This window comes from Atractosteus spatula, chromosome 4, assembly GCF_055471065.1.
Source record: "Atractosteus spatula isolate fAtrSpa1 chromosome 4, fAtrSpa1.hap1, whole genome shotgun sequence".
Taxonomy (NCBI): Eukaryota; Metazoa; Chordata; class Actinopteri; order Semionotiformes; family Lepisosteidae; genus Atractosteus; species Atractosteus spatula.
In genome coordinates, this window is record NC_142709.1 from 16,940,096 (window position 1) to 16,953,451 (window position 13,356).

The following is a 13,356-nucleotide window of genomic DNA, read 5'->3' on the forward strand; positions in this document are numbered from 1 at the left end:
AGAGTTATCAGTTATCATGCATGTGTCTCTGGCACCATCAGTGAAAAATTGCAGGATCCTGTTTCTGTGCTACAGGCATTTTATCTGAACAGCATTACAAATGGACCTTTAATACTGTATATTATTACGTAGTTGACATTTTGCTCTCTTTCATGTATAGTACTGTACTGCATTAGCCCTGGCAAAGGGTTACTGTAATACTGTATGTCTATGACAAAACACCAACATCAAAATGGAGCAGGCTGAAGCACAATCAGAGATAATGGCTTGACCCTGTACTATAGTCTAATGCAGAGCAATATTCAGGAGGCAGGTTTTTAAAATCAGACAGCCCCACCGTTTTACTGGGTGGGGTACTGTATATCAGGTTCAGAATGTGCATGTAAGAGGACCTTTAAATACAGTACAGTGGTCCCTTTTGCTAGTTCAGTTTGGACAAATGTCTTTATCTGAAAAACGTCTTGTAATGAGAGGTTGTTCTTGTGTTGATGGACATTGTAGGCCAAAGCTCTCTAGTAAACTCTCCCAGCAGGCAAGTGAACAATTCTGGGTCATGACACAGATGTGTTTATGTATGTAATGTCTATTGAAAAGTTGGACTTAGAATATAACACTCACTTTCGCGGATTTCACCTTTTCCCTCATGCATTTCACAGTTTAAGAGACACTTAAACCCTTCAGTTTTCCAGTGATGAATGGACTGTTCTCTGCACTCGTCCCTCACTACACAAGCATAATTTGGTTCCAAATTTTCTGCATATACTATAGGTGAAAACTCATAAAAGCCACACTAAGTTCCCATTATAATACAATACATGAAAAGCCCCCAGTTCATTCCAAAGTATTTGTAATTGGCCATAAGCCGGGTGGGTTTAGGTACTTTTCTAATGTATTTAAATGATTTAGCATCATAAAAGGCTTAGTACAGTATACAGTATGTTACAACAAGTAAGATTTATCAACATTTCTTTTTATGCAAGCTGTTAGTTTAAATCTGTTATGATGCAGTAAGGTGGAGAATGAAGATTTGCACGATCTCCATAGTACACGTGAACCAAATTTCTTACTCAACAAAAATTATGATGTTAATAAATCTTGTTTATTATACATCTGTAACTGTAAAACCAAGAACATCAAACTTGTATAAAATGTTAAAATTTCTTAAACAATATTATTTTATTACAAATTGCACATTCAAAACATTATACTATAGTATCTACGCAACTGGTATAATACCTTTTCAATTTCTGTTAAGACCACATCAGCCAGGAGGAGTGGAAAGTAAAAATGGAAGGAAGAGCAACACACTTGGAGCTCGTATTAGCATGAGAGTTCCTCGTATAACAAAAATAATTATCTGTATGTAGTTTTTGTTTTAGCAATTGCTCATAAATAATTAATTTAAAGAGGGAGTAGTGTATACTGTATATGTTTGGCTATTAACAGCCACGTTTATGTAGAAAATAGAGAATGGCTTTATGTCTTGAGGGCATTATTCCTTTTTTCCAGAACGTATTTTATTGCACTATTCCACTAATCTCAGTAGTTCATTCTCACTACTGTATCACACACAGCCTTTGCTGCAGGTGAACTGAACTACAGTCCCACCTTCTCAAACAGCGGTGTACTATTCCTGTCACAGTGGTGTACTCTCTTTTGTAGATACAGCTTCTAGGTAACAGACAGAGTGAAGTTGTTTTAATTGAAGTGCAGGTTAAAGGGCACTCAGTCTCCGATGCAGTGTAGGAATGATTCTGGTGAGGTCAGCTCTTGTTGTTCAGTCATGAACCAGGCAGGGAATTACAGCTGGGATCAGCTAATGGTTGTTAATGACTTGGTGCTGTTTTATTACTGAGAAGCAATACTTCAGAAACCTTGGACGTGTGCTACTAGTTCCAGTGCAAGAGAGCATTCTCTCCGTTCATCATCAAAAATTCATATTTTAATATAAGGCACTTTGCGATCCCTCTAGGGTTCCTGGATGTATATTAGGTGATTTCAAAGCACTTCATCTCCCTCCTAGTGGGCAACTGCAAACCAAGCACAATTTGCAGAGTGGTCGTACTCATTTTGTGTTGTGTGTTTTATGGACAGCAATCAAAGCCGATATTGACTGGCTTCTTCTAATGCCTCCTTGTAACATTTCTCATTTCATAATGAAATCAAGTGTTACTTAACCAGCAGGAATATGAATCATAAACTTGTCTCGTACAGAAAGGAATGAATTCAGGTAAAGGATACCAGTACCATGACATACTGTACTGGTAATTGTTTCATAATCGAAGGATGACGTTTGCTTAATTGCTTTGTAACATGATCAAGTATTGTAGATGCAAGAGTTATTTTTAACAACTGCCTCTTAGAGTATGTTTAAGAGGTTTTTCCCTAGAATAGAAGAAAGTTTACAAACCAGAAATGTCCATTTCAGCAACAAAATGCATTTACTGGACACAATTCTGGGATCAATTAGATACTAACTACCAAATGGGCTAAATTAAATGAAGGTTCTCCTCTGATTTGTAATCTTTCTGTTTATCTTTAGCTGTAAAAATAAAAATCAGTACTTTGGCAAAATATTTTTTTTCAAATGAAAGAAATGCACAAGATATTTTGGTAATGTTGTGTTTCATGTTGCATAAAGAATTATATGTTTGGTAATAAATAGATAAGGTAACAGGCTTATAATGATGAACAACCTTCTTTGACTTGTTTTAGAGAAAACTTGAAAAACTCTCCCAATAGCAGAGGATAGCACATATAGCACATAAAGCAGCAATACTGATTGCCTGGTTTCAGCACAGCAGTTATCCACATTTCTCCAGTAAGGTAGAATTAACTGTGACTGCTGAGTTAGATTAGTTGTTTACTGAAAGGCTTAATGTACAACATGGTACATTATGGTAGCAGATATTGCACGTGTCCTGTTGTTATGTGAATTGGTTTGTTTCAGGTGGCTATCACTTTGCAGTGCACATTTAATTTTTCAGACTACTAAGTCTTGATGATTAATTTTTTATTAGCATATCAAACTACACTTGAAATCAGAATTGTGCAGTTTGTGTTATTACAAGTGTTGTTATTACAATTACTGTTGTTTAAAAACAAAATAGGATGGGCAGCCATGTTCCTGGATACTTGCTACACTGTGTTTTAAATCAGGAATAAATGAATTTTAGAATTTTAGAATTCAGAATTCTAGCCACTGTGCAAAAGACTGATTTAGAGTAAAATCACGGCTAGACAGCCAGAGGATGTTGTGTTCTTCATTAAAAGTGCAAAGAATTATGGAAGAACAGAATAACGATTTCCTGCTTGTCAGAAAAATTGTCAGTCACTGAAATACGTTTTTCAAGGTACACAGTATGTTTATGCAGTAAAAGTGACCATTGGTCTGATTTAGGTTAGCATTGACATTGTTAGTTTCGCTGCCTATCAGTGTAAGTAAAGTGCTTGTTAATGCTGTGGTTTTGGAGCTGTTAGTAAACTTCTGCAGTGCTATGTAATTGCCTGCTTGCTCATTTTCAACATTAGCTGATGTAATGAACAATTGCACTATAATTAAAAGGTGAGTGTTTTGAAGTTACAGCACTTCAGTTTAAGGTACGTTTGTGTTACTGTAAATATATGTCACAGTATTTAATTACTACCATAAAGTTTTTGTCTTGCTATAACTCAATATTGTTTTCAAATACATATATTTGTGTAAAAAGTGAAGGGCAGTACATCACCTTCATTTGGTAGAGCTGTTGAAGTAACATGTTTAAACTTTGTTTTTTAATATTAACTGATTCTTTTGTTCAAGTTAAGTTTATCCCAGTTACAAATCTGTAAAAATATGTAGTGTAGAGTGACATAAAAAAAGTATTGAGTATTGAGTACAAGGGGTTTGTATCCCTGTATGCCTGGGAACAGTACTGGTCTGCTTCTGTGACATTAATACTGTAGGAGTAATTAAGCTTGGTGAGAATGTGGCCTCTTCTCATTTGTAGCCGTTCTGATGTCCTGAAGTACACTGGCGTGGCTTTCGAGACGGCAGGATGCAGGTGTTCCTCCAGCACCTCCAAGGTACTGATGTTTGAGAGGTGATTTGCAGTCACAGGGGTGCTCGGGCTCAGACACTGTGCGTTTCCACCATGAGCAGCTCATCGTCAGACCTCCACCGGAGCACATCTTCAGCACGTCTTGACTGTAGGAGCTGAACAATGAAAATAACAATTACAGGCATATTACGTAAATGCATAGCATCACGGTGATGTATGAGACGGTATTTATACAGCTGCTTGCTTTTTAACCATAATTCCCCAAGTGTGTCATTTAATGTCTCTTACAGCTCCACACTGGACCATCTTAGATTTTCTTGGAAAAACATAGCCAAAGAATTCGGCCAAAATTTGAGGTCCGCTTTGGCACACAGGGTCCTCCAAACTATTTTGGCTGTGACCTCAGATATAGAACTAGCTGCTTTTGGTTTAAAGAGTAAGTTGTTTTAATACAGACAAGGAATAACCTTGAAAGGCTGCATATGGACTAATTTTGACCTGATCTTTGTAGAAGTTTTTTTTTTTACTCCAGTGATGTCTGTATTTTGCCAGTAAGGCTGAACAAGCACCACATCAAAGAAGTGGCCAGCGTTACCAATCTGTGACATTTTACAAAATAGAAATTAAGAAAGTGTAATCTAGCATTTTTTTTACAGGGGCTATTCTGACACTAGATAATTGCTGAATAAAAATCTTTTGACTAATTAATGATGTTTACTTTACCACTGACAATGTTCAATTTTAATTATTCATTGCGGAGAATCTTCCTCACCAGGGATAAACAGGGTGCTGGTGTTAATAGGGATTCTGCTCAGAGGAATGATAATAAGGACTTACATATTTGTGAGTGAGGCTATTATGATAAATATTAATTTTCTGTGGCCTCCAGCTCGAAGCTGCTCGTTCTGTAGAGTCGAGGGAGAAAAACTGGATTTAATGAGCTGCGCACATTTTGGAATATTGCGCTACCCAGTTTTCATGCCTGCTGCTGTTCCTTATTTACATTTCATGTGGGTGCTGAAACAGCAGCTTACTTATATAGCTGTCCCAGAATGCCTTACCACTGGCATAGGCTCATGTTTCGTGTCCTAAACTGGCAGTGCCACAGCACGTTGGTGCAGAACGAGGGACAGTGCACAAGGAGATGGTTATTAACCACATCCAGGTAGAGTGATGAGTCTGGATTCCTGCATTACAAAATAGCACATCTAAGCAAGTAGCACCAGGAGAAAATGAATGTTACCGGAAGATACTCTGGCAGTCTTCCTGCTGTCAGTTCTAGATGGAAGAGATAAAGGGTGCCACTACTTCCCACACACTCATTTTATAGACGTCACATACAGTACATATGAGGTGCAAACCCACAGTTGTAACATTATAACTGAGTTCCAGTCTTTGCTATGGCTGGGGGTGCCTACAAGACAGTACCCAGCTGTCAAGGTGCATAATGTTGTGCTTATCCATTACACCTTCCGAGTGTTAATGTTAGTGCATGTCAACTTTCTTTTGGCATTGTGCCTCAACAAATGTAACACTGCTCTGTGTATGAATATGTGACTGTTCTGTCACTCCTAATGAAGTGATTAGCCCAGACATGCTTTCATGCAGTTGTGGCTTCTTGTGAACTTATTTTAAATAGTCAGATGTGTCTTAGAACCTGTTAAAAACTGTAACAGAAGATGGGACTTCCTGTACTGTTAATGACAAGCAGGATGCGTTGGAAAATTCAGATTTAGTGCACGAGTTGATCTCTCTTCTAGTTTCTTTGCCAGGTATGGATTCTAGCAGCACGATTAGAATAAGCAAGATTTAATGATCTTCTGATCGTGGGAAGTGTTGTGCCTGCTCGTTGGCAGTGAGCTTGGTTGGTTGGGAATGGTGCAAGAAATGTACAATGATAGCAAGTCAGGACTGGAACTTAGAAATGCGATCTAGTTTCCACCCATTTGTGCCTGTTGAGTCACTGTCTTTTTCCTTTCTTTCACCGGCTGTTACAAAGGAGTGTCAGACATCCTGACTCGACGTCTTATCCATTCAAGACTGAGCATATCCCAGTAAAGGAAGAGCCAGAGTGTCTGAGACCTAAGCTTTCCACAAGTACACTAAACATTATGGGCCCTGCCATCTGAGCTGCATGTCACCGTCAAGACGAACTGATGCTCTGTCTTCGCTTTGCCACCACCAGTTCACCTTGACTCATTTTCTGAGGCTGCTGTTGTCACCCTGTTTCTATCTTTCCATCTTTTCCATCTTTCCATCTTTAGGCAGTACGTCCTGTTAAGGGCATCCAGCATTTGCATTGTACAGCATTTCTCACCATCACAAAGATGAGGTTCGTGTAAGATGGGTGTTATAGTTTTTCAAACTCACCACAAGGAGAGACAAACAGACACTGGTCAGAATATATGACCACGGAGGCCAGTGGACTTCATGGCCTGGGTCATGAAGAATATGTGAGCAGAGAGGCCAGTGGACACTGGGTCATGGAGAATGTGTGAGCAGAGAGGCCAGTGGACACTGGGTCATGAAGAATATGTGAGCAGAGAGGCCAGTGGCCACTGGGTCATGAAGAATATGTGAGCAGAGAGGCCAGTGGACACTGGGTCATGAAGAATATGTGAGCAGAGAGGCCAGTGGACACTGGTCATGAAGAATGAGAAACAATTTGAAACCAGGAACATCAACTTCCTTTTATATTGTGAGTGCTGAATGAATGAAGACTACCTTTGCTGGATCACACTGTAAAGGAATGGTACTTCTCAGATCAGCCTGTAGCTGTTTTTAGTTCTCAGATTGTAATGACGTATAGTACACTTGAAAATGAAGTTTAACTGAGACACTGTTTACTGCCATAGGAATTAACTGCAAAAAAGGAGGCCCATTTTATGTCATATTTTATTGTTAAAAAAGCAAGGCCCAAAGACTTTGCATAATATTAGAAGTTTGATTTTTCCAAACTGGCCATAATGTCACAAACGGTACAAACTCAGTAGTTAGCCTGTCAACCAGCATCCAGTTCCGTGATGGTGTCCTCAAACAGCATTCTTTTTCTAGAGAAAAATATTTTTTTAAGCATGATGTGGTTCCCTCTTGTTCTTTCCTTTCAAAGATATAAGTAATATTACTTTTTCCTGAATGAAAAATGCACATAGTCATTTTTGGTGTTGTGTAACAGAAGATTAGTTATCTGTCTAGGAGACCTGAGCTGTTATAGTTGGATGCTTGTTTTTTCATGTATAGGACCAGTAAGTATAGCATGGGACACTTTTAATGACAGAATGATTTTCTGAAAAAACAGGTGATTTTATTTAATAAATGCATAAGCCTGGACTAGAAGCATACACTTCACTTTCTGTGTGTTATGTAGCAAAAATATTTCCTAGTCATTACTATGTGTTATTGTAATGACTGGTTTAATCAGGGCAGAAAAACTTTAATTGCTGTTTGTTAGAGCTACAAAGTAATTATATAACAGGCTACATTGAATTCTGCATATTCAGCTCTGTTTAGAGAAAGGAGCATTGTTAGAAATGGAATATTTTGGCTTATTATCAGCCACGCAGGTCCGAAAGATGATGCTAACAGCCAGAGACACTGTCTTGATAGGAGACGCTTTAGTCACTGGGCTTCTCTCTCACACAGAAGATCACTGTCTGCTTTGGGATGTGTTGGGACTTTTTTCCATCTGATTGCTCTCATTTCGGCAGTCCTCGGTCTGCTGAGCTGTGAGTCACCTGTCTTCTCTCCCGAGGTGGGCGTGTCTGTTGGGCAGCATGGATCTGAAACCGGTTGGTCCCTCGGGCTTTGGTGCAGAACGTATCAGCTAATTGAGAGTGGCCATAGCCCCTGGCTCACAGCATCAGCCCCATTTTGAAAGCAAAGAGGCTGTATTGCTTCAGTTTTATTTGGAAACAGTGGAAAACAAAAACAGTATGATTTTAAACTAGAACTGTGTGTGGTTAGGTAACAAAGTAGAGGGTTGCCGTTTCAGTTTTCAACAGGGGGTAATTTAGCTGGCAGTATACTGAACGTTTTAAGTTTTAAGGCTCTTAAATGTTACTGTACATGTTCCATTTGTCCTTCCTCAAAACATGCCTGCAGTCACTATGGATAGAGAGCTAGAGGAAGAGTTACTCATAATCCTGTGAATGTCACTTCATTCTTGTTGGCGTTAGGCCAGCATGTTTCACAAGTTACTGAAGCAATCACAGTTGTTCTCTAACCTTAGAAGGGAACAGTTCCAGTGTGGGTTTTAATCACCAGAGACCTCTTGTACATTTCTAAGGAAAGAATGTATTTTAGATTGCCAGATTCTGATGTTTCCAACAAGGTAGAAGGTGTTCATCTGTTTACTTAAAAAAGGCGTTGAGGTGCAAATGTCTTTCATTTCTTAATAGTACTGTCTTTGGCTTTCTTTGTGTCTAATGTTTGCCCTACTAATTCTTTTGTTCATAGATATTTTTTTGTGATTGAAAAACATCTTGCAGAGTGACTAGAACAAGGAAAAATGAGCAAATATGAACCGCACCCTAGTTTTCATTTTGGTTGTACCAAGGCACTCTTACAGATGCTTTTTTTTAAATAAATGAATGTGTCACTACACATGAAGTAAGTTTAAACAGGCCCTCACAGTGCTCCATGCCGTTAGCAAGGTTTAAAAAAATGAATGAAAACGTGATTCAGTTTCTCTTTAACAGTGGATTACGCAAGCCCCTGGGTCCTTAACTGGAGTCGTTTGCTGTGTTTTGCAGGCTTGTGGTCTTACATGGAGCTGCCTTGGCTGCAGACTGGATGACAGTGTCAACAGGGAGACTTGTTAGGTCAGCGCAGGGGAGCCCTAACTGAGGAGAAGAGGCTGTGTTGTGCGGGGTCTCTGAAGAAGTTTGCTTCACGTGGGAATAAAGACTGCCTCTTGGGTTCTACTGAGTTTCCCCTTCCCCTCCCCTTCTTCCCCTCCCTTCCTCCCTCCTATCCCCCTGGTTTCCCCCCCCCTACTCACCCTTGGCTGTGACCTTTCACCCCCCCCATTCCATGTGCCTTACCCCTGACCCCTGAACTCTGACCTTGGTAGACAGGATGAGCTGGCTGAGCCGCTTAAACCCACGAGGACCCGGGAATCGGGCCAGTCGGAATCCAGTGCCATCGAGCCCTGTCACAGCTGACCCAGAGACCTGTCTGATGGTGTTTCAGAACCACTGGCGGCAGGTGAGTCAGTAGTGAAAGAACTCCTTAGATGAACCAACGGTTCATGATACTTTTGTGACTTTCTTTGAACTCTTGTACAAGGCAGCCAGTCTGAAATGCAAAATGCCTGATATATAATGAATCATGTGGGGATGCAACATGTGTGGCAGGTAGAACTGCTGCCTCATAGGTCTCCTCGGTCCTGGATTCAATTCCAGATGAGGATGGAGTGCCCTTCAGGGGCCAGAGACATGGCGGCTGGATTAATTGTTGTGTCTGAATTGGCCATAACATGGCCCTGTTCCGCCTTATGTCCTGTGCTCTTGGGACGGACTTGAGTTGTCCACAACCCCTTGCCTTACGTGACCAACGTTTTGAAAATGAATGGATGAATCATTTCTTTCTAAAAATATTTTGACACAATATTTTTATACAGTTTTCAAGATGCTGCTCAACTAAGACTTCTGTTGTTTTTTATGGAGATGCATTAACTGCCAGTTTGTTATGCATTTGTTAAGTAATTGAGAAGACGTTTGTGCAGATAATTAAGATAATTAAGAATATGTGTGATTACTTCCAGCACCCAGTTCAGGAAGAAAAGCATCCAGATGTCACTTCTTTGTTCACAGATGTGCAGACATCTAGAGTGTCTGTAATTCTGTAACATTCCAGCAGTTTGTCTCTGCTTACTAAACTAGATACCAACAATCCTTTAGTAGGACTAGTAAATCTTCAGAAAGATTTTGGACAAAATTCTAGGACTGGGCAAACATCCGGCAGATGACTTTTAATGAAGACAGGTGTCGGGTGTTGCACACAAGTAGCAGAAACAAACTACAAATATAAATTTAGAAACACTGAGCTTTAAAATGCCACATATGGAAAAGACGTCTGTGTTTATGTAAACACATTATTTATATCTTTTAGATTAATTGGTGAGGCAATAAAAAGGGAAATAATGTTAAATAGGATGTATAATGGTTATATAGTCAAGAGTGTAGAATTTAAAACGACGGCTATTATGTTAAAATGTACAGTGTGCTAGTAACACCTCATTTAGAATATTATTTACTAATATTCTATTTTTTAATATTTATTATGACAAGCTGAACTGAATTCATTAGAATTAGCAGTGAAATGCGAACCAGAGGACACAACTGGAAACAGCAAGGAAGCCCATTTAAAACTGTTAACAGGAAGCTGTTTTCTACATAAAGGGTTGTGGGAGTCTGGAACAAGCAACCTTGCCATGTCGTTGAAACTGATATCCTGTGTTCTTTCTTTTGGTGGGATCCTAGACTGTTTAAATACTAGTAACCATAAAGGCTAGATGGGCCACAAGGCCTGTATTCTCTGTTCCCTGTATTATTGGATAGGTATTGTTGTTGACGTGCTCCAGTCAGTGGTGCTTTTGCCCTGAGTAATTGCGTGCATGCCGTTTCCTGCCAGGTGTCCTGGATCTTGGAGCAGCGAGAGGCCTCTATAACGGGTGCGGCAGACGAGCTGACAGCTGTGCGGAACAACACAGACCAGATGCTGTGCCTGCTGGCGGACGAGCGTCCGAGCGAGCAAGGGGGCATGGGGCCCATCCTGGAGCTGGTGGTGTCCGAGAACATCCTGGAGCGGCTGGTGCAGTGGCACCTGCGGCGCGGCTTGGACTCCGACAGCCAGGGGGCGCTGCTCAAGCTTTTCGAGATGCTGATCGGGCAGTCCCAGCAGCCCCTGCTGCGCCACAAGCCGGTGCTGCAGCCCCTCCTGTCCCTCCTGAGCGCCTGCGCCGACCCCCAGCTCGGCTCGCCGGCCGTGGAAGGCAGCCTGGTGCTGCTGCTGAACCAGGTGTGCGCGTGCATGGCCCGCGAGCCCTCTGTGCTGGAGCTCCTCTTCCACACCGCGCCCCAGCAGGGCCCCACCAACCTGCTCATCTTCTCGCTGCTCGTCCCCTTCATCCACCGTGACGGCGCCATCGGGCAGCAGGCTCGCGACGCGCTGCTCCTGGTCATGGCCACCTCCGCCGGCAACCAGGCTGTGGCGAAGTACATCGTGGAGAACTCCTACTTCTGTCCGGTGAGCGCTGCTGGTTGAATGTCAGCACAGAGCATGAGCTGTGTCTGATACGTGGGTTTACAGACAACAAGGGGTTTGGGCTTTTGCCAGTAACGCTGGTGAGCATTTCTGTGAGATGGTCAGTTAATCACCAGAGAATGCAGGAATTGTCACAGAATCCTGAGAACTCGCTGGCGGCTTGTCGGTCAGTTCTGTTACACATCTGCTGTTTTGGTAAAAGAAGCAGAAAACAAAAGCGTGTTTTTTGTATGGTGTCCACAGGAATTTTCCACAGCGTAGCGCGTTCACTGAATTGCAAACAGAGAGGGAGGGATTCTTTGTAGGCCATCCCTCTTATTGGGAACATCTAGCAGACAGAGAAAATGGGGTTCACAGCGCATCTGGTCTTTGGCTCAGTAGATTTTATTTGAACTGCAGTGTTTATGAAAAAAAAAATCAGAAGTGGATTTTGTTATCTTGCTCTTTAGATATAAAAGCTTTCTGTTGTCTTTGCCACTTCTGTAGGAAGTTGAAGTGAAACTAGTGACTTCAGATGTACAATGGGCTCTGATGAGTTCTCTGTTGTTCTTCCTAATTACAGGTTCACAACTTTAGGCATTACACTCAGAGAAAATGGAAGTCCGCAGCTGAACTTTAAACAACGGGCCTTTTATTTCACCCTTTCTTCCCGAAACAGTTGTGAACTTTATGGTCAGTCTTCATGTTTCAGTAAACATGTAACCAGGTTAAAGGTACAAAACTATTGAAAAGGCAGGAGAACAAAAAATTATTTCAAGACATTCAGACAGCGATCAACTGATGTCATAAAAGAGTTAAGCTATTTTAACATACAAATAAAGCAGTGTAGCAAAACGATACTGAGTTTAAAGAGAATTTTGTAGATTTCTTCTAGAAATATTTCTGTTGAATTTCTATTAAAACTCAATTATAAAAGCAGGTTCTCCATTTTGACATCAAGCCATGTATTGTAGCAATATAGCATATTAAAAGATGGCAGATAATCCTGAAATCTAGTAGCACTAAGGGATCTGTTTCTTTTCCCATTTTCAAAGACTTGACATTGATTTTGCACATCAGCCCATCTTAAATAACCACCAAGAATATGTTGCATGGAAATAATCATTCTTCTGCCTAACGCCATACTTACTGTATTTTTGGCTTTGTAAGTGAAAAGGTCGGGTCAGTTTTGGCCAGTGCTGAAAGACAGCATCATGAAACTAGCTGAAGAATTCAGTCACCTCTTGTGTGAGCTGGTGAAACCCTGCTCGCTGCCTTCTGTGTAAGACAGAACAAAATTACTCCTGGACTTGGAAGCTCGTTGAATCGTGCACGATGGTTGACAACTGGAGACTACTCAAATGGAAATGCTATTGTGTGTTTTATAACCAACTGGCTTTTTTTTAGGTTGTTATCCTGCACAGGTTAGAAATAAATGATTGTTTTCTTCGTCACATCTGACAGGAGTTTTGGGAACATCAAGCTTCAATGTAAGGGCTAAACAACCTCTCCTCTTTCATGCTTTCCAACATGAAAGCAGGTACAGTTGAGCAATAAACATACAGCAGTGAAAAGTGTGATTTACAGCAGAGTTTATAGCAGTAAATCCAGATATCATTTAGGTGTTTAGAAACTACAGAGCAAAGGTCACTTATTGGAGTATTGATTGTTTTCCATTCATCAGCCTTAACCCTCTGCGGCTGGATCTCCCTGGATCACAGGGAGGGAAGGCAGGTCTCCCATTGCCAGCCCTATAACAGGGAGGGAAGGCAGATCTCGCTTTGCCAGCCCTATCACAGGGAGGGAAGGCAGATCTCCCTTTGCCAGCCCTATCACAGGGAGGGAAGGCAGATCTCCCTTTGCCAGCCCTATCACAGGGAGGGGAGGCAGATCGCCCATGCTTTTCTCCTTTACAATTGTCACTTCCCAGGTCAAAAACCCATTGTTGAAATGGAACAAGTAATAGGTTTATTCCATGCTGAAAAAAAGAAGAAAGAAAACGCAACGTTTCAGGTGTGTGCTCACACCTGAAGAAGGCTCTACGGCCAAAATGTTGTGTTTTCTTTCTTCT

At 41.1% G+C, this 13,356-nt stretch overlaps 1 protein-coding gene across 4 annotated transcripts in view; it reads left to right on the top strand.

Moving 5' to 3' along the window:
- Positions 1 to 13,356, top strand: part of fhip1b (FHF complex subunit HOOK interacting protein 1B) — a 47,227-nt gene that overhangs the window by 11,408 nt on the left and 22,463 nt on the right. For 2 of the 4 annotated variants that reach the window (XM_088913958.1, XM_088913959.1), the window contains exons 3-5: positions 3,990 to 4,065; positions 8,792 to 9,245; positions 10,674 to 11,288. In XM_088913958.1, the coding sequence (XP_088770084.1) occupies positions 9,117 to 9,245; positions 10,674 to 11,288 (744 nt within the window). In that variant the 5' untranslated portion in view covers positions 3,990 to 4,065; positions 8,792 to 9,116. Of the gene's footprint in view, positions 1 to 3,937; positions 4,066 to 8,791; positions 9,246 to 10,673; positions 11,289 to 13,356 lie in introns of those variants that run through there. The other 2 variants (XM_088913961.1, XM_088913960.1) reach the window with 2 other exon arrangements.